This window comes from Trachinotus anak, unplaced genomic scaffold, assembly GCF_046630095.1.
Source record: "Trachinotus anak isolate AG129_WGS33_773 ecotype Australia unplaced genomic scaffold, CSIRO_AGI_Tana_v1 ptg000010l, whole genome shotgun sequence".
NCBI lineage: Eukaryota > Metazoa > Chordata > Actinopteri > Carangiformes > Carangidae > Trachinotus > Trachinotus anak.
This window is the reverse complement of record NW_027273861.1, coordinates 13,619,943-13,644,505: the sequence shown is the minus strand read 5'-3', so window position 1 is coordinate 13,644,505 and position 24,563 is coordinate 13,619,943. Positions and strand designations below refer to the sequence as shown.

At 40.1% G+C, this 24,563-nt stretch overlaps 1 protein-coding gene and 1 long non-coding RNA gene across 2 annotated transcripts in view; both read left to right on the top strand.

The window, feature by feature from the left end:
• The first annotated feature begins 1,882 nt into the window (after window positions 1-1,882).
• Window positions 1,883-5,712, top strand: LOC139627077 (C2 calcium-dependent domain-containing protein 4C). Its single transcript, XM_071487728.1, has 2 exons — window positions 1,883-2,013; window positions 3,013-5,712. Exon 2 carries the CDS (start codon window positions 3,069-3,071, stop codon window positions 4,326-4,328), a length of 1,260 nt encoding a protein of 419 aa, XP_071343829.1. The 5' UTR covers window positions 1,883-2,013; window positions 3,013-3,068; the 3' UTR covers window positions 4,329-5,712.
• Window positions 5,713-12,513: 6,801 nt separating this feature from the next.
• LOC139626493 (uncharacterized) overlaps window positions 12,514-24,563 on the top strand; it is a 28,671-nt gene continuing 16,621 nt past the window's right edge. Inside the window, exons 1-2 of the long non-coding RNA XR_011692316.1 lie at window positions 12,514-12,592; window positions 14,247-14,360. This is a non-coding gene — a long non-coding RNA (uncharacterized lncRNA). The remainder of the gene's footprint in view (window positions 12,593-14,246; window positions 14,361-24,563) is intronic.

Here is a 24,563-nt window from a genome sequence, read left to right as displayed (position 1 = left end):
ATCCTCCTCTGTGGATCTGGCTTGCATGTGGAATTATGAATGGAATATATTTATGAGCCTCTGTTGAATGTCAGGATTACGGTTATAGAAATATAGACCCCAACTGTTACATATGATTTATGTGTGTGAGTGTATCCTATACATTTGGATGTAGGTTGATCTTTTTGTGACTGAGAGGCCCTGAAAATATATTTTCGCAATAATATTTTTACTAAATTTCTTGCATGAGAGATTTCTGTATTTGTGTTTTTATCCTTGGTTTTTGCACTGGTTTGAAGTGGGAAAGGCAAATGTCACATACCTCTGTGCACCAGTCAGGATTTAATAATATTTTAATCCAAATCTAATAATGGTTGTGGGGATGTTTGAATAATAGGTCAGTGTCAATCACTTCTCATCAAATGACATCCACAGTCCTGAGGAAGCAGGTGAGAGTTTAGAACTGAGTATCTGGGTGTTCAGCTCCTACAAGGATTTTTTGCCACAGTAGCATCATAGCTCCAGAGATATCAACATTGGTGGATCCACCACTTTGGTCCAGACTGAAAAATGTCAACAACTATTTGATGGAAATTTTGTACAGACATTCTCTGTTCTCATTTTGGAGATTCTTTGGGAACATGACTCTTAATGGGTTTTTTTTCCCCGAAACATTATCTTTGATCGTTGCTCATTTATTTAATCATATCAAGAAATACTTTAGATTTGATACAATAATTTTTTTTAGGAGTGGCTGAAATTAAAATGGAGGTTTGATCCAACAGCTCATTTACCATAAAGCTGTGGTTGTTTTGCTCTGCGAGCTCCCAATTAGCTGTTACAAGAAGGGCAAATCAATCTAGAACAATCAGGCTCATCTCATTTTCCATCTGAATGAAGCAGAGAGAGGCAGAGCTGACACCTTTTCCAGGTCTGTTCGCACTAAATATCTGTTAATCTGTTGTTTGCAAAGCCAGGTACTGACTCTCACAGTTGCTCAAATCTTGCAAGATTCCTCCCTGTCAAGTCAATGCAGCTGCTCTCTGCATCTGATCTCTGATAAGGCAGTGGCCGCACCCCTCTCACTCCATGAGATACATGGCACTTGACTCAAAACCAAGCAATCTGAGCAAAAATGGTTTCAGTCCTGCGGACCAATGAAGTCAGAGCATGGGGCCCCTCTAATTTGAAAAAGACAAATGTATTTGTTGCCATAGCAAGGTTTCCAGGGTCGCTTTAAACCCAAAAACAGGCAGACAAAAAGAGAAGAAGGGTTAAAAAAAAAAAAAAAAAAAAGCTGTTGTAAATTAAATTAGACCACAGAGCACACAGGTGCATGTTCTCCACACTGCATTGTCTGCTCAGACGCATGTGCTTTTCCTGGTCAAATAGGCACAGTCTTATTAGATGTCATGGTTTACTGATACACAAGCTCTGCGCCGTGTGTGTTGGAGGAAAAAAACAAACACATCGGGCCGTCTGAATAGGGCCCGAGGAGAGGAACAATAATTACCAGATATCTCTCCGTTTTTTGTTTTTTTTTTTAATGATGTTCATATCCTTGATTGAAAGTTTGATTTGCGTTTGAAGACAGAGGACACAACGAGTTAGCGTGACTGTGATGTATTTATTCTCACACCCGAGGTAACATGACAACACAATACTTTGCAGCTGCGATGAAAAACAGCACAAATACAAATGTAACACAAATATAAAACGCCAGACTTCTTCGGTAGAGATAAATGATGGCAGTGGCTGCGCGGGATGAAGCCACCTGTAGGATTCCTCTGCCTCTGATAAGTAACCCGTGTGTTTCTAGCTGGTTCTGCTGGGAAGCACAGGAGCGCACAGTTTGATCTTATTGGTCAGCCGCAGCCGTGTGCAGCCTATAAAACGCACGACAGGAGCTCCGGAGCCGAGACCGTCTGAAGGCGCGGAGGAGAGTCGCGGAGCGCGCAAGCTTATCCGCGGAGAAAACACCTGTTACTGACGGAGCGAGCGGAGACAGAGAAGTGCGCCGCTTCCCACAGTCATGTAAGTATGTTAAGACTGAATTTACGTCGATTGGAGCAGTGCGTTGTCCCAGGTTTCGAGGCGTTATTACATTTTAGTGGGTCTGGAAAACGGACTGGTGCGCAAAGGGGGGAAGCCTTCTCGCACCTGCTGAAGTGAATTTTAGTTTGTAACTTTTACGGAATATTTCCCCTCGATAGTTTGGCTGAAAACCGATGGCCCAAGCGCATAGAAACAGAAAAATAATCTGATGGTAGATGAATAACCTATTATCTAAGATGACAAGAAAATCAACCGTCGAATGATTTTTTTTTTTTTTTTTTTGTGACCCTGTATTTAACACCATGTGTTTTGAGAAACTGAAAGCAAGAATGAAACCGTAGTTTAAAGAATAAAATGCACATTAACAGTTCTGAGTTATAGCTATCAAGAGAGGATATATCATACATCTTTAAGTTAATACAATGTCGATTAACAGTGGCCTAAAACAAAAAATTGTGACTTTAAAATATCAACAATCATAAGAAAACAGTGAAGAAGCCCCTTTGTTGTTCTTAATCTTTTCCTATACCTTGACTCTACGTTTACATTATCAATCTGTGAAGCCTCTTTGTAGTCTAAAACTACTATGACTCCGTTTCATTTGTTGTGAATCTTGTGAATTCTGGTAGATTTTGTATCGTTTGTTAGTTGAAGGAATTCAAGTTGCTGCCTACTGAAACCTCTCCTAAGATGTTATCAGCCTAGTAAATTAACAGCAGTTCTTTAAGGAAAGCCTTTTAAAAGCTGCAGTATGTATCTTTGTGAGAGCTTTTACTCCATGGCATGTTGTCAGTAGCTCCATAAATTAGGCTCTAACTGTAATATTTCTTGTTTATTCAGTGTTTAGTCTTTAAATACTTGGCGTTTAATCATAGACTGTTTGTTCAGAGCTACACCAGCTAGGCCTATGTGTTATTTTTATCTCTGTTCCCTCCTTTGATCATTTACCTCTCCACCCCTTTGTGTCATTAATCGCAGATACACCTGACTGCGCTTAGTCCACACTCCCACACATCCCACTGTCTGGTGGGACCATGTGGGTTCTGGATAAGATCCGTGGGTCGGTGGAGACCGGTGTGCTGCGACAGGGAGAGAATGGAGACAAAAAAGGCGTTGCTCCAGCCTACAGCAATGTCCTCACCCCTGACAAGATCCCAGACTTTTTCATTCCTCCAAAGCTGGTCAGTTGCCCCCCAGAGCCTGAGATTCCCACCGTGAAGCCCAAAGAGGGGCTGCAGCCATCTACGTCAGAGCAAACTATCAGCAGTGGGAAGAAGATCAGCAGCCCAAGAAGTCCACGTCTGGTGGCAAAGATTGCAGGAGACACTAAGAACTTGCTGAGAGCAGCAAACCGCCACATCATACAGATAGAGAGTGCTGATGATGTTGTGGCTGGAGACACAAATGCAGACCCTCAGTCACAGACAGCTATGTCCCTGCCTTATGTTCCCAAGACTCAAACATCTTATGGTTTTGCGACCTTAAAGGAAAGCCCCCACACTCGCAGAAAAGAGTCACTGTTCCACTGCGAACTTACTAGTCCCATCACCTCCCCAAACACCCAGAGGAAGACCCCGGGGAAAAGCAGCGAAGCAGGAAACCATCTGAATCCAGCTGACTTCAGCACCTCTCACATGAATCCTTATCGATACTTCAGTGGTGGTGAAAGTGACACCTGCTCCTCAGCTGAGTCCTCTCCCTTCAGCTCTCCTCTGCTCTCCCGCTCTGCATCTCTGCTCAAGATCTTCACCCATGAGACACAGGCCAAAGTCGTGAAAGCCAAGCGGACGTTCGCTCGCCACAGCTCCCTCTCCACCGATGAGTGCAGCTCGGCAGAGCCCAGCCCCAACATCCAGCGACGGCTCCACGTCCCCTCCTTGCATGGTGGTGCTGGAGCGTCTGACCACGGCCTCAATCGAGAGCACACCATCAACCTGCACAAAGGCGGTACGGTGAGGATCAGCGCCAACTACGACTCCAGCACCTCCCGCCTGCTGATCCGCGTCCTGGTGGCAGAGAGTCTTTACGACAAGCACTTTGACATCAAGAGCATCAACTGCTGTGTGTCCGTCTACCTGAACCCAGGCAAGCTGCAGAAGCAAAGGAGCAACATCATCAAGAACAGCCGCAATCCGGTCTTCAATGAGGACTTTTTCTTTGACTCAATAAGCTCGGTTCAAGTGAAGAACCTGTCGGTGAAGTTCAAGGTGGTGAACAAAGGCACCAGCCTTAAGAGGGACACTCTGCTGGGAGAGCGAGAGGTGCAGCTAGCAAAGCTGCTCTCAGGGCTTTAAAGCCGCACGACCTGGAGGTTAAAGGAGGCGAAAACCAAGGATACTGATTGAAACTTAAATTAGATGTTTGCACTGGTTTCTATAGGCTACAACCTGCTGTTTTTATTCTGATAGATTAAATTGCTGAACATAAACATAAAGGGAGGGGAAAAATTAAGCATTTCTAGGAAGAAACAGATTCCTAGAGGGAAGAGAGGCTTTATTCTGAAATCTGAAAAACACCAAGCTTAAGAAGATGAGTCTCTTGATCTGCATGGCTGGATGATGGATTTATGTTGGTTGAGGTTTGCTTGGTTCCAATATTGAATGCTCATTAAATCAAGCTGGACTCAACAGCAACAGATGAATTTCATAGATGAAAGTTGTTGTTTTTTTTTTCTGGACATGTCTCCCAGCCAACTTCCTCAGCCAGGTGTGGTTCAAAGGTTGGACAACATTTGTGCATCAGTCTGCCTCGGAGTCCTTGCCTGCACTGTGTTCTTCATGATTGGCTTGGTTTTGCAATGTGACATAAATCCACAGCAGCACAGGATGGGATTCTACATGAGCTACACCGTGCGTTCAACACAAAGATGCCTTTGTGAATCAGCGCGCGCTTTGAAGTGGCACTACATCCTGATGTGCAAATGACCCTTTGATCCCAGTTGCCATGGCCCACCTCCTACGGGGGGAGGGCAAGGACAAACAGAGCAGTCACGATAATCACATTTACATACACATCAAAAATACAATTATAATGTGATTGATAATTGCAAGTCAGACTAAAGCCTACAATTGCCATAATCTGATTCTGTTATTGTACTTATGCTCTTGTTGAAAGAAAGTGAAGTCGATCAACATGCACGCACTTCAAGTAGGTTTTGTCTCTAAATTAAAGGTGCTCTGTTGAGTTTTCTAAACAAACAAAAGTTATGTTTTCACCAAAACACAGTGTGTATATGCTTGAGGTCTCACAAATGTCTTGAAATCATTTGCTTCCTCATGATACAACAAAAACATTGCTCCGTAGCACTACTAGTGGTCAAAAACTCCATGGGGTACCTTTAAAAAAATTTTTTTTCATAAAGACAAATTTTGAATATCTATAGATGTAGAAGGAATACTTGAGCCTGTTTCCAAAATAAATCCAAAATCCATGTATTTTCAGTAAAGCAGAAAACGTCAAAAGGCAAAAAATCAAGTTTAATTTCTAGTCCAACATTCAAATACTCATTACTTGCACAGTTCTTTGCTTACAAAAAGAGACACAAATGACTTAACAAGATGAGGTTTTATGCAGTGTGGGGTACATGGATTTTAATGTCTATAATAGCTACCACTTATGTCTGTAACTGCATGAAACCCAGCTCACTGAGTTAATAAATGTGAAGAAAGGAGGAGAAAATGTTTGCAGAGTGTATAGCAAAGTTCCTTCATATATTTTACATATATATTTACTTGGTTGAAGAAATCTCTTCAGCCTTATGAAGGACCAGTGTGGACTTTCCAGCTGCAGCCTGTCACGCTTGCCTCATCCAGTGTGGGCACTTTGATTAAATCTTGTGCAACTAGGCAACGGGTTCTCGGCAGATAGGTGCGCCAACATTTTCACTCTGCATTCAGGCCAGTTGGCATCACCTCAGTGTTGCTGCACTGACTCTCACCAGGAATACAGGAGCAGAGGGGAATTCAATTTTGCAGTCGGTCACACAGCCACATGAAAGATATGGGATATTTAAAATTTCTTTCCACTCTGGTTCACTGAGGTCCCTCAGGATAACTTGCTCCCTCAATTCTTAAAATAAACCTAAAATTGTCCAGTCACTATGCTTCAACTGAACATGTCAAATTCCTGTCTCCAACATTTATATTTATATATATAATTTTAATAGAAATAAGACTGTGGCTATGACAAAGCGTTTTCACTGCTTTTTGATTGATAGAGGTTGAATAAGGTTATTAAAACTTACCAAACTTTCTACCGTGTAATAAGATTGAATACATCAGTCATGTAAACAGTCTTTGGCACTCAGTGTATGCAACCAGGCTGTTGCCTTAGTCACAGTATTGGCAGTGGACAAATACAGTACTTGTGTGCATGTAAATGTATTAAATGTCTCATATGAGAAGAACAGAGCGCCGTAGTCAAAGTCACCAGTTGCATGGCATGAATATGTCAATAACACACTGGTGTTTGCATGACGTGCTCAAAGCTTAATGAAACCCCAAAGCCTTACTATGTGTGTGTGTGTGTGTGTGTGTGTGTGTGTGTGTGTGTGTGTGTGTGTGTGTGTGTGTGTGTGTGAGAGAGAGAGAGAGAGAGAGAGAGAGAGAGATAAAAAGGGAGATTGTGTTTTGAGTAGCATGAGTAGTTGTTGATTTTCTATGTAGTATTTTGTAAAATGCTTTTGAATGGCTGAAATGACTGTAAACGTGTTGGATTTGTACTCTATATAACTACATATGTACTAGTTTCTACTATTGTCAGTGAAGTGCCAATTATACACCAGCGAGTAAGAGATGCTGATAAGAGGCATTTTAATTATGTCTGTTTCAACTCTAATGAAGCCCAGGGGACCTAGCAGAGATGTCAAGAATGAAATAAGAAAAAAAAGGCAACAAAGAAAACAATATGATGTTCTTTGACATGAACGGCAGCCTTCTCCTCTCTCCACGTACTCTGCTGTCCTTCTGAGGAATTAGAAGAAATTGCATGTGATTGCAGCCTCGAGTGCTCGGCGGAGGAGAGCAAAGTCAGAGACATCAGAGTGATGCAAATTACTGAGGTTTCTTACACACTGCCCCAAAGCTTCAGTTTAATTCTGGGAGGATTACTTTTACCTGGTGTTTGTAGCTGACTTGTAGCACTGCTGTTGATATGCTCTATATACTTTCTATACAGTGTCACTGCTGGTTGGCTTTGTGTGAGAGTCGGTGATCTGTTGTAATCCCTGTTGCATACTTGTGTTCAATCATACAGTGCCTGCTCATAGAGTTATTGTATTTTCTACTCAAGCTTCCTAAATCGTACTCAGTCCTGTTGTTATCAAACCTTTTCTGAGGTTTCTTCTAGCATGACTTCAGTAGTGTCAGTGCTAAATTTCAGTGGATTCGTATTGTGCAGTGGTGGGTCGCCTTGTGCTCTGATTCTAGATGAGGATATGCTGCTGACACTAATGTTAATAATAATACACCTTAAATAGGGGTGACGTGTTCTGCAAAGTGTCTGACTGAGTCCTATTTTTATAGCTAATTGCTTTGACTGTTTTCATGTAGGTTATCATTTAATAGAACTGAAATCCAGGGCAGAGAACAATAAACAGTTTTCTGAACACCTCTGCCTGGGCAGGCTGAGCTGACACATCTATACAGAACAACATGTCTGAAGAAATATCTATCATAGCTGAAAGAAATCGTCAAAATAAAATGCCACTTATTGTATTTTTACTCTCAACTTGAAGAGATAAAAGAAACCATAGATTCACTTTTGAATTTTTTTTGCCACAAACATGCTGTTTTTTTTTCTCTCTCAGCTTGAAAACTCACAAAAATATCTGTTACGAAGTTCCACTTCTGTGCTCTCACTGGGAGAATGGGAGAAACTGAGGACATATATATATATATATATATTGGCACAAAGCTGCATCGCCTTTTGCTGGGGATTTATTGACTTTATTGATTTGTGCGCCTTTTATTGCTCTGGTTGACTTTGAGCTGAGCTGGAAGCTGATCTCCGACAGAAATATTCTGGACAATGTTTAGATGTGATAAGATCTAATTAGCCCACTTAAAAAAAGTCCTGTTTTTCCCTTTTCTGATTGTTTTTTACTATCTGAAAAAACAACATCCTATTAATCCATTAACTGTTAACTTCTACCTTTGCACCTGTAATAATTACTACGGCCACTAGAGGTCACCTGACAATAAAACACAACTGGGTTGCAACCAGCTAGTGACCTATTTGTTAATTTTTTTTGATGGGACAGTTTCGTTCTGTCTCCTGCTTTCATTAGCATGTTATGTTTAGACAGGAAGAAATAGCTTGCTATTTTGGGAAATACACTTTATTGTTTTCTTGCTAAGAGTTACATGAGAAGATTGAGACCTCTGCCATGTGTGTATGCTAAATATTGAGGTACAGTTGTAGCTCAGCACAAAGGCTAAAAGCGGGGGAAACAGCTAGCTCTTCAAATATACACCTAATGCCACTTCTAAAGCTGACTTATTCATACATTGCATAGTGTTTATTTAATCTGTGCACTAACTAAAAGGAAAAAATAAGTTGTGGTTTTGTGTGGTGTAACAATTAGCAAGCAGCGTCGGGGCTAAATGTATTTCCAAAAACCTAAACGGTTCTTTTTAAGGTGTTCTGACGTTGCAACTAACAAAGTGTCAAAGAAGTGGTGCTTGATAAAATGTCTGGCAGATTCATCAGGATTCGTCCTCTGAGGACCATGAATATATGTACCCAATGTGACGAAAGCTCATTTAATAGTTGTCAAGATATTTCATTCTGGAGCAAAGTGTTGAATCCCTGAGTAATGCCACTTATCACTGGTCTTTTGGATGCTAACCTTTATTTGATTCACAGAGGAATTAGTAGAATTAACTTTTCCATTATCCAGCCTGTTCTTGTGGTGAAAATCAGTCCTCATATCCGTGCGCTCAATAGCTGTTTAATTACGCACAGGGCAGCAAGGCTTGATTGATGACATTAAAAGGAGTATTGAAGAAAGCATCAATGTCTTTGTGTGTGTGAGAGAGTGCTGCTCAGTTGGATATTGTATTGCTTTTTAAATATACTGTATATATACTGAAGTGTCTCTCAAGTCTTCCTGTCTTGACAGGTTCTCTCTGAAAAACAAAACTGAAAAGTGCCGGTCCGTTACTTGACGATGAAATCTTTCATTTCTCTCCAGACTTAGATAAATAATGGAGGTTGATTTCCATGTGCTATTGTTGTTCTTGTGTTTCTGGCCTGTGCAGGTAATACTTTTATACTGTGATGCTACAACCACTGACAGCTGTTCTGTGGTTACTTATTGTGTTAATGTGTGTGAAATATTTTAATTAAAGGAGAAGTTCCACAGCATCGCAGCTTGTGTCATTATTGATTTGCAATTAATCAGTGCATCTATTTTTGGGTCTCTGGTGGTATTTGTGCCACATAACTTGAATCACCAGACATTAATACTGCATGTCCACTGATGGTGTACACAGGCTGAGGGGGTCAGACCTGAAGGTCTGGGCTGATTACAAATAGAGCTAAACTGATACAGTTATTATGCAGCCAATATAAAATCTGATATATTGGTCCATATTGGTTTTTGTTTGATTTTTTTTTTTTTTTAATAACATTGCTGTCCACTAGAAAGAAAATCCCCAAATCTTTATATTTTTTCAGATCTACCAAAGGATTAAATGTTATTTTACAGACTGAGACAATTCTCCTATTTCATATACTATACAAACCATTAAAAAAATCCTTTTGGCTTTTTGCATTGTCACAAATAAATAAACAAGAATCTTTTCATTATTATCGGCCCAGCACTAATTAGGCTATATCAACTTTATAAATTTAAGTAAATTAAACTCAAAAATCATAATCATAATCATTAACATCAAATATGTCAAGATCACAAGGGATGGGTGTTTGTGTCAAGTGAGTATTAACTTTTTATGTCATTTTAACAGTCTAGAAGAATTGAATGGACTTTAAAATTGATTTTCGTTTACAGTGCAATTGACCTGAGATCAAAGACAATAAATGAAGATTATGAAAAGGCTGAATTACCGTGTGGAAATTCATACGTTTGTAACCACTTTAAAGTTTGAATGAAATTTTTAATAAGAATGGGTTGGAAAGTTTTTCTCTTAGTCACTTCCATGGCAGCCAAACTGCACTATTACAGGAGCAGCTGGAGCTAAACTATGATTAATGGATGACTGGTGCTCTGGGCTGTTGGTATGCTGGTACCAGGTAGCTTGTACGTTTGTGTGAGTGTGTGCTTTGTGTATCTCTGTGTATCTGTGTGTTTGTGTGCTTGTGAGTGTTGCCATAGTGATGGTAACTCCTTAGTTACACCTGGTTAAAAGAGGGATTATGGTGAGACACACCTCTAAACTCTGGCTTGTCAGTCAAACAACATTAACTCCTATCACCTAAACCTTTATATTTTCTGACAGAGGAGACTCTGCTGAGTGCAGTGATGTAAAATATTTGTTTGTGGGAGGTGCAGCGATTTTAAAAAGGCCCTCTCCTTGTTTTCCTCCGTATTTTCTGGTATCAGTTAACATTGGAGCCAATGAGGAAGCTGGATGGTACTCCTGTCGCTCAGACGCTCATTATTCAAATTCTGTAAGTAATAGTGCTTTATAAGTCAAACTGTGTGAAAGAACACAATTTTGCCTTAATGGGAAATAATGTCAGAAAAGTGTTGAATATTTTGGAAAGTATGAAATATATCAAGAAACTAAGTACATCTGATAACGTCCTAATTGAGCTGAACATTTTAAAGACTGAATGGAGTTTCTATGTTGAAGTGTGTGATATGAATAAAAAAACTAAAGAATTTTAGAACCTGAGAAGAACACACTGAAGGATAGATGTGCATGTGTCTCTCCACAAAAGAAGTCCTCAGTGAGTCCAGATTCCTGCCAAGCACAGACCCAGCCTTTTTAACTAGTTTATCCAGTTTCCTTGTGTTCTTGTCTGACATGATTGTGTTTGCGGCAATCCCACCTAATAACAATGCAAAAACAATATACACTAAAATTAAGAAAACTTCAGATCAAATGGAGGTTAAAAGAAGTGTTTTATTGCTGCAGTTTACTACTGTGGCGTTTCTTTGTACATATCATATCTGCTGTACTGGTTAATATATTATAAAAGGCAGTATTAGTCAAAAATAGCAGCTTTATTTGTTTATCATTGTGGTCCCATACTTTGCACATAGCCTCGATACTTCTAGTCCAAATCCTCTGGAACTTACTTGGTACAGCTCATTTCCTCACATTTTCTGCTTTTTCACTTAAAACTGTATAACAATGTATAAATGCCACAAACTATCTTTAAAGGGGCACTTCCACAGAAATAATATAAAAAGAGAGGTATGATACTACCTCTGTCTAGTCTCCTTTTGAGGTTCATTTTTGTTTTGTTTCTCAACAAGAGACTGTTCTGTTTTGTCTTTTATTATACCAAATGGGAAATCTTGCATTCAGCATAACAAAAACCAACACATCAAAACAGGAAAAACACTGATAGTAATATACACTACCAATAAAAACAGTGATAGTGATCAGTAAAACCAAATTAAAAGGAATGTAATTAGACAATAAAACATGGACCATGTTGCTGATCACAACAAGGGGTGCAAATTGATGAATGGGGAGCAAATGAATTGATTTTATTACACCTATGTGACGAAGAGCGCTTCATCACCTGACGTTGTAAATATGGCACCATGCACTTTGGACTGTTAGGGATATGGAAACATATGCACCTCAATAATTGCACAAGCACTTTAATAGGAGCAACAGCACTTTATTGAAGATTTGCACAGTACATTTGATAACATTGCATTTTGCACATTGGTATGGCTAGACTTTGCACGATTGATGATTGGAATATTTGTCTCCATAGTTATTGTCCTTTTTAATTGGGATTGGATGGCAGGTGCTGTGTAGGCCACGCAGCTCCACCTGGAAAAGAGGGACATGGGAGTAAATGTGCAGCCATGTTTTAAGGAATAAAACAATGAGCTTAGAGTTGAGCCAAAAGAAAGTAATGGTTGATGTAATGTGTAGTATGTGCAATAAGTGTATGAAGGTGCAATGAGGGAGCATAAGTGTGTTAACTACTCACCGGTCTCTTTGTCTGTAGGGTGTTCGGGCAAAAGGCTTCCCCAGACAACGGACCCCATGTTTTATAGTTCCGGGGTAAACCAAGTGTAAATTGGTGTGGGGTGGTTCAGAGATGTGTATTTTATTGTAGTAGATGTAATGTGGGGTTTTGTTTTGTTTGGTAGCGAGGAGGTGAATGTGTGTCTGGGGGTGTGCGGATATGTATGCGTGTGTGTGTGGTTGTAAGAAAAGAAAGGGTGTTAATATGTGAGCAGGCACTGGATCCCTGTGAGTGGAGTCTCCCGAGGTAATTAGCCAATACCCAGTATAAAAAGGCGCCATTTTAACAACTTGTGTGTTGCTGGTCTGATGCTGGGTGATGCTTGCTCCTGAAGAGGGATGACTAAAGGCCTCATCTGTTACACCTGCCAAACCTGCCTGTGAGTCATTTTTTTGCTGTATCGTCCAACCATAATTGTGGTCCATCTCACAACCTATTAAAAAATAATATTTAAATCAATTTGATCCATTGATTTAATACCTTATTTAAGAGGTTGTAGTTACCACTGGTAATTTTATTTTGCCTTCTCTTGCCTCTTCTTTAAGGTTACAGCAACATTCAGTCTTCTTAGTTTCTGATTATTAAGTTTTTAAAGTTTGCAACTGTTTTATATGTTGAAACTCAAGTTCTTACCAAATATTGTTCTGGTGCTTGTAACTTGCACAAAAAAAAAAAAACACTTTTTCAATGTAAAAGCTTTAATTCAAGAACAGCCTGAATAGTTGTTTACAGGTTGTTTTAACAAACAGCCATACAGACATTTTATCTGAACAATCATAAAGAAACAAATGGGTGCTTGTGACTGAAAGGATGAAAACATTCATATGGCCTCCAAGGCTCGCCTGTGACTTTAAATACATTCTCAACATTTTCAGTTGGGAGAGCATCACTACCATCACTTTCTCTTGCCTTCCCTCATCTCTGGCTGCTCTGCCTCCATCCTTTCTGTCTTTATAATTATTTTACTCACCACGGAAATGTGACACTCATGCTCCCTTGGACTAACCCCTAGTCTTAATGATGTCCTCCCATGTAAAATCCCATGTCTAATAGAGATTTTAGGCCTCCTGTCCCCTCATCTCCCCTGAATTAACATTCACAGCATACACACATAAACAGCAACATTAAACGTCTCGACTCTGACATGCTGGCTTTAATTGGCAGAGTAATACTGCACCAACACCGTCAGCCTCTGGGAGGAGTCATCCTTAGAGCCACTAGTTTTAAAGGAAGTGTGTGGGAGGACAAGAGCTGGTACACCAGGGTAACACCTATAATAACTGCTGTCAATTAGACATTACTGTTCTACTGAATAGTAGTCAATGGGATTTTTACACTGGCTTTTGTTTATTGCAGAAAATAAGCTCTGTAACAGAAAAAAGTTCATGATACGCATTTTGTTCAGCAGGATAATGAATTTACACCATTTCTATGATTCCTGGAGCCAAAACACAATCGCCAGAAGTAAAAAGCCAATGTTAGGCTATTGCCCAAATGAACTACACCAATGTCAATGACTTCAGCTTCACCACTGCTAAATTCTCAACTTGTAGTCTGATTAATCATGCTTACCTCTTCTACAAAACCCTTTACTCCTACAAAGTTAGTAATAGTTTGCAAAAGTGTGAATATAAACACAACAAAGCTGCAGAGGACTGTTCAGAAAACTGGTTTCCGTGTTCACTGTGATGACCTTTAACATTCCTGACAACCCAAATAGTTTCATTTCGCCCCCTGTTAAAAACCGACCTTTTTAAAGAGACATAAAAGCTTAAAGAAGTCACGACTGGGGTATTTACTGACATATTTTATGTAGTATAATATGAAAATGTCTTGAGCTTGTGTTAACCACAAAACACGGTTGTAGATGTGTTGCATTAGCCTGGTGAGCTAGTGGTCAGTAATGGACGAAGTGAGGTAGAAACTTGCAAGTATGGAAAATGCTAAAATCCTCATCGATTCAAGGGAGGATATTTGTGCAAATCTTTTTACCTTGTTGACAACAGATGAAAACCTCCAGCCCTCCTCCACAGCTTCGAGCATCGGGATCCTCCTGTTCTGGATCTATTGGCACAAGTTCAGCTGGGACAGACTGAGTTTACCACTATGGTCTATGCTGAGAAAAGTTCAAGTTGATCTACTAACTGGTAAGGCAGATAAGTTATTATTTTCAGGCGCTGTGGTGTTGTATGCTGGTATCAATGTGTGTATGGCCACTAAACTGGACGCTGAAGGTAGCTTCAGATTCATAGCTTTCGATCGCCGGGTAAGGTTAAACTTAAGAGACACAACTGACATCACTGAATGTCTGGTTCTGTGTTTTGTCATATTTTATTTTTCACAAATAGAAGGAAGGTTTTAAAACCCTGTGATTTCCCTTTCTTGCTTTCATGAAAAGAATTCTGTTTTCACAGACTTGAAACTGGGTTTCAAATAGTGTTGAGGCTTGACTACGGTTTCACAACAGTAATAAAAATAAAACGGAGAATATTTTAAGCTATGTGTTGAGATGAAGTTTCCCTTAACTTTCCTCTAAACTGCAGAATCTAAACCTAAGTCTTATCTTGTGCTGGTTGGCCGCTGTGCCACTTCACGTGCTGGTCTACTGTCCTTTAGTTATTTTCATATGTGAAAAAGCCTTTCCAAAGCATCAATGTAACTTTGTCTTTAAAAAAGAATAAAAGCCTTCCATCAGGGAGATTCAGTTGGGTCTGGTCTAAAAGGCCCGAGCTATTTTATTGGATGCTTTATTTTGAGCTGTTACCCAACATGGTACTATGATAGTATTTTGATCAGAGAGGTCACAGATCTTGATAGCAGTCATTTCTGTGTGTCGATTTCTGACCTGTCAGGCTCTGTGACAGTAGAGGTGTTGACCAGATAATTTCAGATGACTTGTCAGTGCTCTATAGAAGCCAAAATTATTTGGGTCACATATTTGTGTTTCTTGGGGCTCAATGTATGCCTGAGTCTTCGGCCTGAGTCTGGCCTACAGAGTGATTGGCCACTTCCATGTCTGGAGCAGCACACAGATATTCTTGCAAACTGTCAGCCAACACTGGTGAATAACTGCAATAATCGGCCAAGATGTGGAAGTACCTTAGCATCTGACAATGATACCAAGAATAGGCCAGACTTGGGCTGAGGACTCAGGGGTATGTTAGTCCTGAAGTAAGTGGCAGAATAATTTTGTTATCTGGGAATACACCACATAAATGGTAAAGTTTGTGTTTTCACAGCTTTCTGAATTTGTGACTCTAGTATCTGAACATTGCAGGGAATCTCTAAGCAGAACACCAGATAGTTACATCTGAGGTGTGATACATTCTAGGCAACCAACACATTTTCATTCAAGCTTTAGGACTTCGGCTTAGTCCCCCAAGTAAATACGTTGTGAAGATATTTGCTGCACTGAGGAGAAAACCAAACTTGGACCAGTGTTTACGTTTGAAAATAGACCATATCAGACAAAATTAAGAAATAATGTCTCTGGAGTGCTACAGTGGAGATTCCACAGGCCCCTTTGGCAGCAGGGTTGCTACCATACCTTGACCGTTATTTAACCTCTGGACAGAAGAATGGAATATTTTCTAAAATGGGATTAAATCAACAAACCAGTCCCATATCACTGTTTGAGAGACATAATCAAGAAAAGAAGTGTTGTGTGCGCCTTAGTACACGTGCACTTACAGCCACCCTATGACACTTTCCTCCAGATATCTGACCCCCACCCTCTTTCACATGCAATCCTGAAATGTTACGAAGTCATTGTTGTTCTTACTGTTTAACTGTGTGCATTTGTGTTCTCACTCCTGTTTGACATTTGTCATCATTTATAGTTAACTCTGCAAATTGTGTGTTTGTTAAACTTGTATATTAATATTTCCAGAACCATTAGAGATAAACGTGTTTGGTCTCCTGAGCATCAGGATGCCAGATTTTTATTTGTTACTGGTGTTATAGGTGTCCCAATCTGTCTCTACATTGTTCCGCTAATCTCAACTTCATCTTAATCTTTATCTTCACCTCTGCAGTTTTTATAATAATCTTCCCACCCTCTCTGTTTTGTGTAACTTACTTAGAGTTACTTCACATATCTGATCTTTTTTGTTTGCTCATTCCCTCTTAAATTTAGTTTTTGTGCATTACAGACGTTCTGGACTGATTATTGTTATTTATTGCAGCTCCACTTCATAATTCTGATCAATGTCACATTTCCCCACATTGAGCTCATTGGCAGCAGCACTGCTGGCAGTCGCATCAAAATAAAATCCAATATTGACACTAATACAGTCAGTTCAGGTCATTTTTTTTTGGAGCTATCGCTGTTTGTCTTTAACTGGTTACAAAAACTGCCACAACTATGTAACACAACAAAAGTGGCTAATTTAGGCTGTTTATCTGATGTGACTATAAGGTTAGCACTAAGGCTAACACCTTGGAATAATGCCAGAGCACTTCCAAGTCAGAACAACAGTGTTTTCCCATTCTGCAGACATTGCCTGTGTGCAGCATTAAAAGGACTTTTACAGTGGCAATACAGCTGACGCTCATATACAGGTTGGAACGTGGGCAGCTCACTGGTCTGATCCTGTGAAACAGAAACATGCTTGAAACCCTAGACTTCACTGGTGAATGCATTCAGCTTTTGAATTTTATGCAGTCAATTGAGGTTGATCATCTCCAAGTCAGTCAGGGCAATAGATCCACAGGAGCCACAGTGTAACAGCCACCTACTCACTCATGACAGCTGAGGTAGACCTGAATGATGGTGTGTCAGAAATGGGAGCACTTTTTTGTCCATTACTCCACCACCTCATTCAGCAATTGAGTTACCTCAAACAATTTCGCCCGCTATGACTGGACATTTCCACTATTTATTATTCAGGATCCCACAAAAACAACAGACACACACTGATCCTCTTCCTCTCTGCTCATCCCTGCCGTCCCTAATTCATCACCCACACACACACACACACACACACACACACACACACACACACACGTGCGCGCGCACATGCAAAAGTACTATTAGGTTTCCTGTGCCAGCTGCACATGAGATGTTGCCACTGCCTACACCCTGTTCATTGTAGCAGGCAAGAAAATCTTTTCCAATATCCTTCATCTGCCATTGTTCATTTCCATCTTGCGCTGGATGTCTCTCCCAGCTTGTAAATTGATTTATAATGCTGTCTTCTCCTGAGAGGGTGGAGGATGTGCGAAACACAGTGGAGGCTGGGGGTCTGGGAATGGGTGCAGGGACGGGGATGGGCATGACGTGGCGGCTGCAATGAATACCTATATTCTGGAGGGCAAATTTGATTGGGGCAATTTTCATCCCCAGCTTCCTTGACTTCAGGGAGGGAAGGTTTAGGGCTGTTATTGGCTTTGGGATCACTATGGCAACCACAGAGCTGAGTGCTCTCTGACTGAAGGAATGAGGTGTGTGTGTGTGTGTGTGTGTGTGTGTGTGTGTGTGTGTCTGGGTCTGGTGGGGGGGTTGAGTATTGCTGTTTAAATTGCCATCCTGTGTAATTGTAGCACACTGTGTTTTTCCTTTCAGCGTTAACCCTCAAACAAAAGATGAAAATTGGTGAGATCTTTAATTAGTGGTCCTCACATTGTTTGCAATGTGTGTGTCCAGTCACAAATTAGATTTTTTTTTTGTGTTTTAGCTCACGGTCAGAGGTACTGTGTAGGCCTAGAGATGTTTAAAAAGTATATAAACTATATATAAAATACAATATTTCACAATAGAATACTTAGCGTTTCTTACTAGTACTTAAAAGTACAGTAGGTATAGTGAAAGAAAACAAGGTCAGATGGAACAAGGGAGTAACAAATCGGCATCTCAGAGGATCAGGATCATAAACAATACTACTACTACTAATAATAATAATAATAGGGTTTTCTAAGTTTACATTTTCAAAATATTTGTAAAAACTGGGTACCTATGGGGTACAGTACTGGGACACAAAACTAGAGTTTTGAAGGGAAAAAATCGTGTAAATAAAACAGCTATATAGCGTTTTTGACTGATGCAGTGCTTACCATGAAAGTTCACCCTGACTGGCCTTTATCTGAGCAGGGGTTGACAAGTTGTCAGTTGTTAATGGCCTTTGCATTGGTCCTGTCACACCTCTGTCATTGTCCCTGTATAAACTCCGTATGATAAATATAACTGTGAGTGTATGTGTCTTTATGTCCAGTGTTATCTGGTCCGTCTGTCAGTCTGTCCTCTTTAATGATCCTTTGCTAAACATTGTTTGACCTGTTATAGCTTAACGGCCAGGGCAGGGTATTCCCACTGATTTCCTGAATTGATTCAGGTCCGATCCACAATGTCCTAATTTTTTTTGTGATTCCCCATCTAAACTACAATACCAGTTTGGCTTGGATATGAATGGAAATCGCAGAGAAGTAATGCTGTAAATTGTACCTCTAACTTGGTTCATTATTAAAGATATTAGAAATAATATTTAAAAGATAATAGGCAGGTACGTAATGTGCATTGCTTATGTACCCCAGTGTACTGGCTACAGTTTTTTACGAACAGGTACACATGGCTTCTTCTTGCACATCTTGCATATGGCTTTGCCTCTGTCCTGTTCCCACATGCAGGAGGCGTGGTGCTATTTGTTTAAGTACCAGAGTACACCTATGAACGCACGATTGTGGCCCGTTTTAAAGGTTATGTAACCCCTGTTCTAACAGTGGCAAGTTTACATAGATCAGTCAACTATAAGCATATGATCAACTGTTGGACTGACTTCATGAACAGTTTCATCATGTTGAGAATATGACGCAGCAGTCAGACCAACATCCAGCGCAGTAGTATCAGATGATACCGTGGATGTAGTAGGTTGTAATTAGCAGGTTATGAAAATGTAGCAAAGCTAGCTTTCATTTCCAGAAGCACAAGCTGTCCAAGTTTAACAAGCTGGATTTAATATTTCTGTTTAATGTATCACAAATAAAGAAACAGTCAGAAGAGTGTATGATGAAAGGATGATTTCCGCCTTTTGTTCTTTACTAATTAATGACTTAATTCACTGTGCTGCTCATGATACTTACTGCATGATTGAAAATATCAGAAGCCTGCTTTTGTCGAATGTTTGAAATCAAGCTCAGTCAGACATGTGCGAGTGACTCTGGTGATAAATGCAGTCTGTGGGATAAACATGTGTGTGGAGTCCTGACAAAGGCAGGGTATCTATGAACAGCATTCGTGCTGTATTTATCGCCTGGCAGCCGGCACCATTAATGATGAGCTTGCTGCGTCTTTGTTGGCCTGGCCTCCAGTGACCCTGTCAGCGTCCGCTCCCGGTGGCCCTAACCGGTGAGATGGCTGACCCTCAGCCACCAGTGCTGTGATCACAGGAGACTCTTCAGCTGTGAAAACTGGAGCCAACCGCGCTGTCAAACCAAACCTAGGGTGTTAGTGTTACCATAGCAACCCAGGGGACATTTGCCACAGGTGAGGGGGAAATTAAGGTACTCTGGAGAAGTTGGGGGGGAGGGGTTCTTTTTTCCCTACCCTGACAAACATCAGGTGGTCAGTGTTGCAGAAAAGACATTTTCTAAGCATTTGGAGTCAGGTGAAGCGGGGAGGGAGTGTGTGTAATTAGCTGCAGAGGTCGGCTCATTTAAAAACAGGTTTCTCAACAAGGCTGAAAAAAGGAACTCATCAACGTGGTATCATATCTATAAATGTAAATCTAAATGGATGAGAGCTTCAGTTATTGACTTTTCATTTTCATGAACTTACTAATGATTTTTTGTTTCCAAAATTAATTTCATCTGTAAAATGTTAGCAAACTGTAAAAAATGTCTGTCACAAGTTCTTGTTGCTTGCTGGTCACAACTCTTTTTTTTTTTTTTTTGTCAGCCTAACTGTCCAAAACCCAAAGATAATCAGTTTACTGTCGTAGAAGAGCATGAACACCAGAAAGAAGTCACATTTGAGAGGTTGAAACCAATGAATTTCTATCATTTTCTTCTGATAACAGTGTTCAAGTTATGAGGGGGAATGGGGGGGTCCGACCCCCCTGATTAATGCCTGGACCCCCCCCCCAAAAGAGGTCAAAACAACAGGTCGGGGGTATAAAACATTTATATATCCTTCTAATTGTAAATATTACAGTATATTTCCCATATTCATACCTGGAATAATCTTGTAATATGATTTCAGACACCCCTAAAGTAGACTGTACCATTTCTTAACCTTGACGTTAGTTGAACATCTCGTGTATCTGCCTCACTCCATCAGTGACTCACAGGGGTTCAATTGGGCCGGAGCCTGTAGTAGTTGACCTCCGTCTCCTTGAATATCATATCATTATATCAAACTTGCATCTTTTATAATCTCCCAGAAAATCTAATAATATATGAGCAGCTTATACAGTCTCTAATGGCGTGAACGGCACCATTTAACACTCTGTAAAATCATTTTGCTCCGTGGTAAGTTTGAGGTCACTGTGTGATAAGACCGACAGAGCAGCAGCGAGTTCTTCAGACCATCAGAGCAAAGTGAGAAATAGCCACAAATCTGTTATTGTCATTTATTTCCATGATGCTCCTCTCACGTTGTGAGCATGCAGGCAGGTGTATGAGTGAGTTACTATGGTTGTATGCCTTCACAAGAATCATGTAGGCTATGTAAGAGTGCTGAGTGAATAATATCACTGAAATGTAGTGATTAGATAGAATTTTATATTTAATTACATTAAAAATTGAACTAAAAAGTTAGTTCAACTAATCAATCAACTAATTGATTAATCGACTAGCTGCAGAAATTGTTTGCATCCACTGTCTCAATAACTGATGGAATAAATGAAGTTTAAGTGACAAAATTATGTTATTATTCATGTTGAGATGTTTCTCATAAAACTGCATCATGTGTTGCATCCTGGAAATATTGGGTGATAAATATTAAGTATTAAGCTATTGCTTTCTGAAACAGAACAATCAATACTGAGTGAGCCTTTTTTATTTACCAAACATCACTACATGGATGGAGGAGGTGCAGCAGTGGAAAATTATATGAATTTATCACTGGAAATAAAGGACAGGAAAAAAACCCACCTCTGTGACATCCATATTGATTTTTATTATGGAAATACATTTGCCACGACTTCCCTTTTCCACTGAAAAAACAATAACAACAGAGACAATAAGCTGGATGAAAGGAAATGAAAGCAGTTTCATTAACTAGTCATCAACACCCTGTAGACAGGGCGAGGGCTATTTTCTTCCTCAATCTCTTGTCATATTAGGACAATATTAAGGGAAGCGCTGTACTGTTTGTTCCCTCACAGAGGCAAATTAGTCATCTCTTCCACCAGAGTGACAACATCCTGACATGACGTCTGTATCAACAAATGTACTTGTGCTGTTTCAACTGTAAAACTCCTGTTCTCGCCCTCACACTCTTACTGCCTCTTTTTAAACCTGCCTCTCTCCTCGTCACGACCTCACAGGTAGAAAGAACATCTCATAAGTCTTTGGGGTTGACACTTTGACCACGAGCTGTGTGCATTTCCCCATGAGCTGAGATGAAAGAGGCTCTTTTTGTGTATATGATTGGACATTTTGTGCAATCAAAGACAAAAGGTGCTGTGTAGACCAAATTGTGCAATCAACATGAAGGGTAATTTTTCAAATTTGTCTAACAGAGTCAACCGGAGACGACTGACGTCAGCTCTTTGGGAGCGAGTCCTCAAGACATTGTCAGTGTCCTAAATAGACTTCATTAAATGAATGAAGGACAATTTTATTATTGTGTCATTCATACAACTATACTTAGACACCACTGCACTATGTCAGAAATCAAACCAGATTCAGAGTGCTGCTTTTTAAAAAATACAAAACTACAAAAGAAAATAAAAATAAAGAAAACTAATTTGAGCAATTTTCATTGTCAGATTTTCAGGCCTCCATGTCCACAACAAAAAACAGAATAATACTGGAGAACCCAAATAAATACTAATTAGATAATCCATTTTGCCTTCTTTTGAAAGCATTTGAGGCAAAGGGAGCTAACTTAAAAGAGTACTTTGACCTTTTGGGAAATATGCTCATTTTCTTTTTTGAGAGTTTGATGAGTAGATTGGTACATGGTAAATATGAGGCTATAGTCAGGAGACAGTTAGCTTAGCAATAAGACTGGAAACAGTGAGAAACAGTTAGCCTGCCTCTGTCCAAAGTCATCAATATAGGTCCACCAGCACCTCTAAAGTTCACTGATTAACACGTTACATGTTCTTTGTTCGATCAGTCAAAAAGCTGAAGGATAATAACGATGGACATATTACTAGAACTGGAGTCAAAGATGACACATGAAAATAACTTGTTTGGCCCATAAAACAAAAGTTATCAAGCTTCCAGGTGCACCACACATGTACATCAGTCTTTCTTCCACTGGCCCTGCCCTCACAATCCAACTCGGCCCATAGACTTTGCACTAAGATGGTGTCACAGGAAGAAAAACAGCTTTTGTACGCTATAGGAAACGGTTACAGATCTAAAACCTTCATGAATTAAAAATGTACAAAAGAAAGAGTACTAACCGACTTGGTTTGCAGTTCTAGCTGTCCTGTCAAAAGTCTTATAGTCACTCCTTTTGTAACGGTGGTCTATGATGAAAAGTCTTTTTTGGCAACTGAGGATTTTTTCATTGCAGTATCACAAGTGGCCAGTGAGACAAATTAGCAGGAAGACTGAGTGGTGGCGCTTTATCTTGCTCTCTTGATACATTCATGGTAAAAACAACACATTGTTACGTACTGGATTATATCCTGGAGCCTCCACTGTTTGTTTGGCAACCTCACATACTGACAAAACTCAAGGAAATAGTCTGGGACACAGCATCTCGTTAACTCACAGCATGTCATTTTTACTCTTTGGTTTTTGTACAAACGAGATATAAGGTGCTAACTAGTGAGCGAATGATTTTGATTCCTTTGAAGAGACAGACATCCCAGCTGTCATTTAACTCTCTGCCAAAACTTGAATAAGTGTGTTTCCCGAAATGTCACATTGTCTCTTTAGACACAGCTGTGCCACTTTTTGATCATGTACACAGCAGAATATTTATAGTTTGTCTTGCTCTTTCATACCAAATCTCTCTCAAATCATTACAGCATGTTCAGTACAAAGAGAGGGACACACTTTCGTTTTCCTTCTGAATATTTTAATGTGCAAATGTCAATAGCTAGAATACCAGTTTTTAACTGTGCGACTGAAGATCTTAACGATGTTACAGATGATTCAGGAACAGAGAGAGCTGGAAGTAAAAAGGTTAATAAAGACTTCTGAGTGATGGAAATGAGGGATGGTGCGTTGAGATGTAAATATGCAATGACTCAACCCTGAATTCCCATGATCGCAAGCTCATCGATTTTTTTTTTTTTTTTTTTTTTTTTTTTTTTTTTGGCAATCTGTAGCTGCCTTTCCTGAGACTGGGCATTAACGCTCACATTTACAGTGATCCGTGCTTCACGGCCTGAGTAAACGTCCAGGGAAGTTAGGCAGCTAAGGGGCTTTAGTGCGCTTTCATCAACAAGTCTTCAAGATGTGTTTACTGTCCAAAATGCACTTAAGATCTGACTTTTACCAGACAGCCTCAATTTCCTGTTCAGGAGAAATCAGCGGCAGGTTGCCTAAGCCACAGCGCGCATAGTTTGTTGTCCAGATTGATCAGTCTTGATAAGAGGAGGAGTAACAATGTGTGTATGTGTGTGCTACAGATGAGATGGCATACCTTGAGGTTGCTATGGTGACTGGCAGGCAGCAGACACCTGTAAATTAACATTAGTGCTGCATCCAAAGGATCTTAATTTGAGACGCAGCGACAGAGCAGGATGGCCACATGATTCAGTGCGTTATTCCGACCCTTTAGTAACACGCTGCTTCCATAAAATCAAAGAGAATTAGATTTCAAATGAACAGGTGTCAGATAGAGACGCTGCCAAAGGGAGATGAGGAGAGGGATGGAGAGAATGGGTGCAAAGGGTTTTTACATTACACAAACTCTGGGTAGTTTAAATGTAATCTGGTTGTCGGGATATTTTATGCACACTGAGAGGATGAAGAGCCTGCAAAATGGAGGGTTCTGGCAGCTTCCCAAGCAGGATTTTATTATTTTTTTTAATGTCTGTTCATTTCGGGTTAACCCACATCTGCTTTATTCATGTTTCTGGTGAAAATGCATTAGCATGTCTGTGTTCTCACAGGTACTTGTGAAGAAATTTTAATTTGTTGTTGACTCACCAGCTCTACAAAAGCTTTACAAAAAGTGAAGGTGTCATCAATTACAGCCCCCCCTCCACCCCCAACTTACAGCTCACCCA

Excerpts from the sequence above, each read along its gene's own strand:
- LOC139627077 (XM_071487728.1), top strand. The coding sequence starts at position 3,069 with ATGTGGGTTCTGGATAAGATCCGTGGGTCGGTGGAGACCGGTGTGCTG.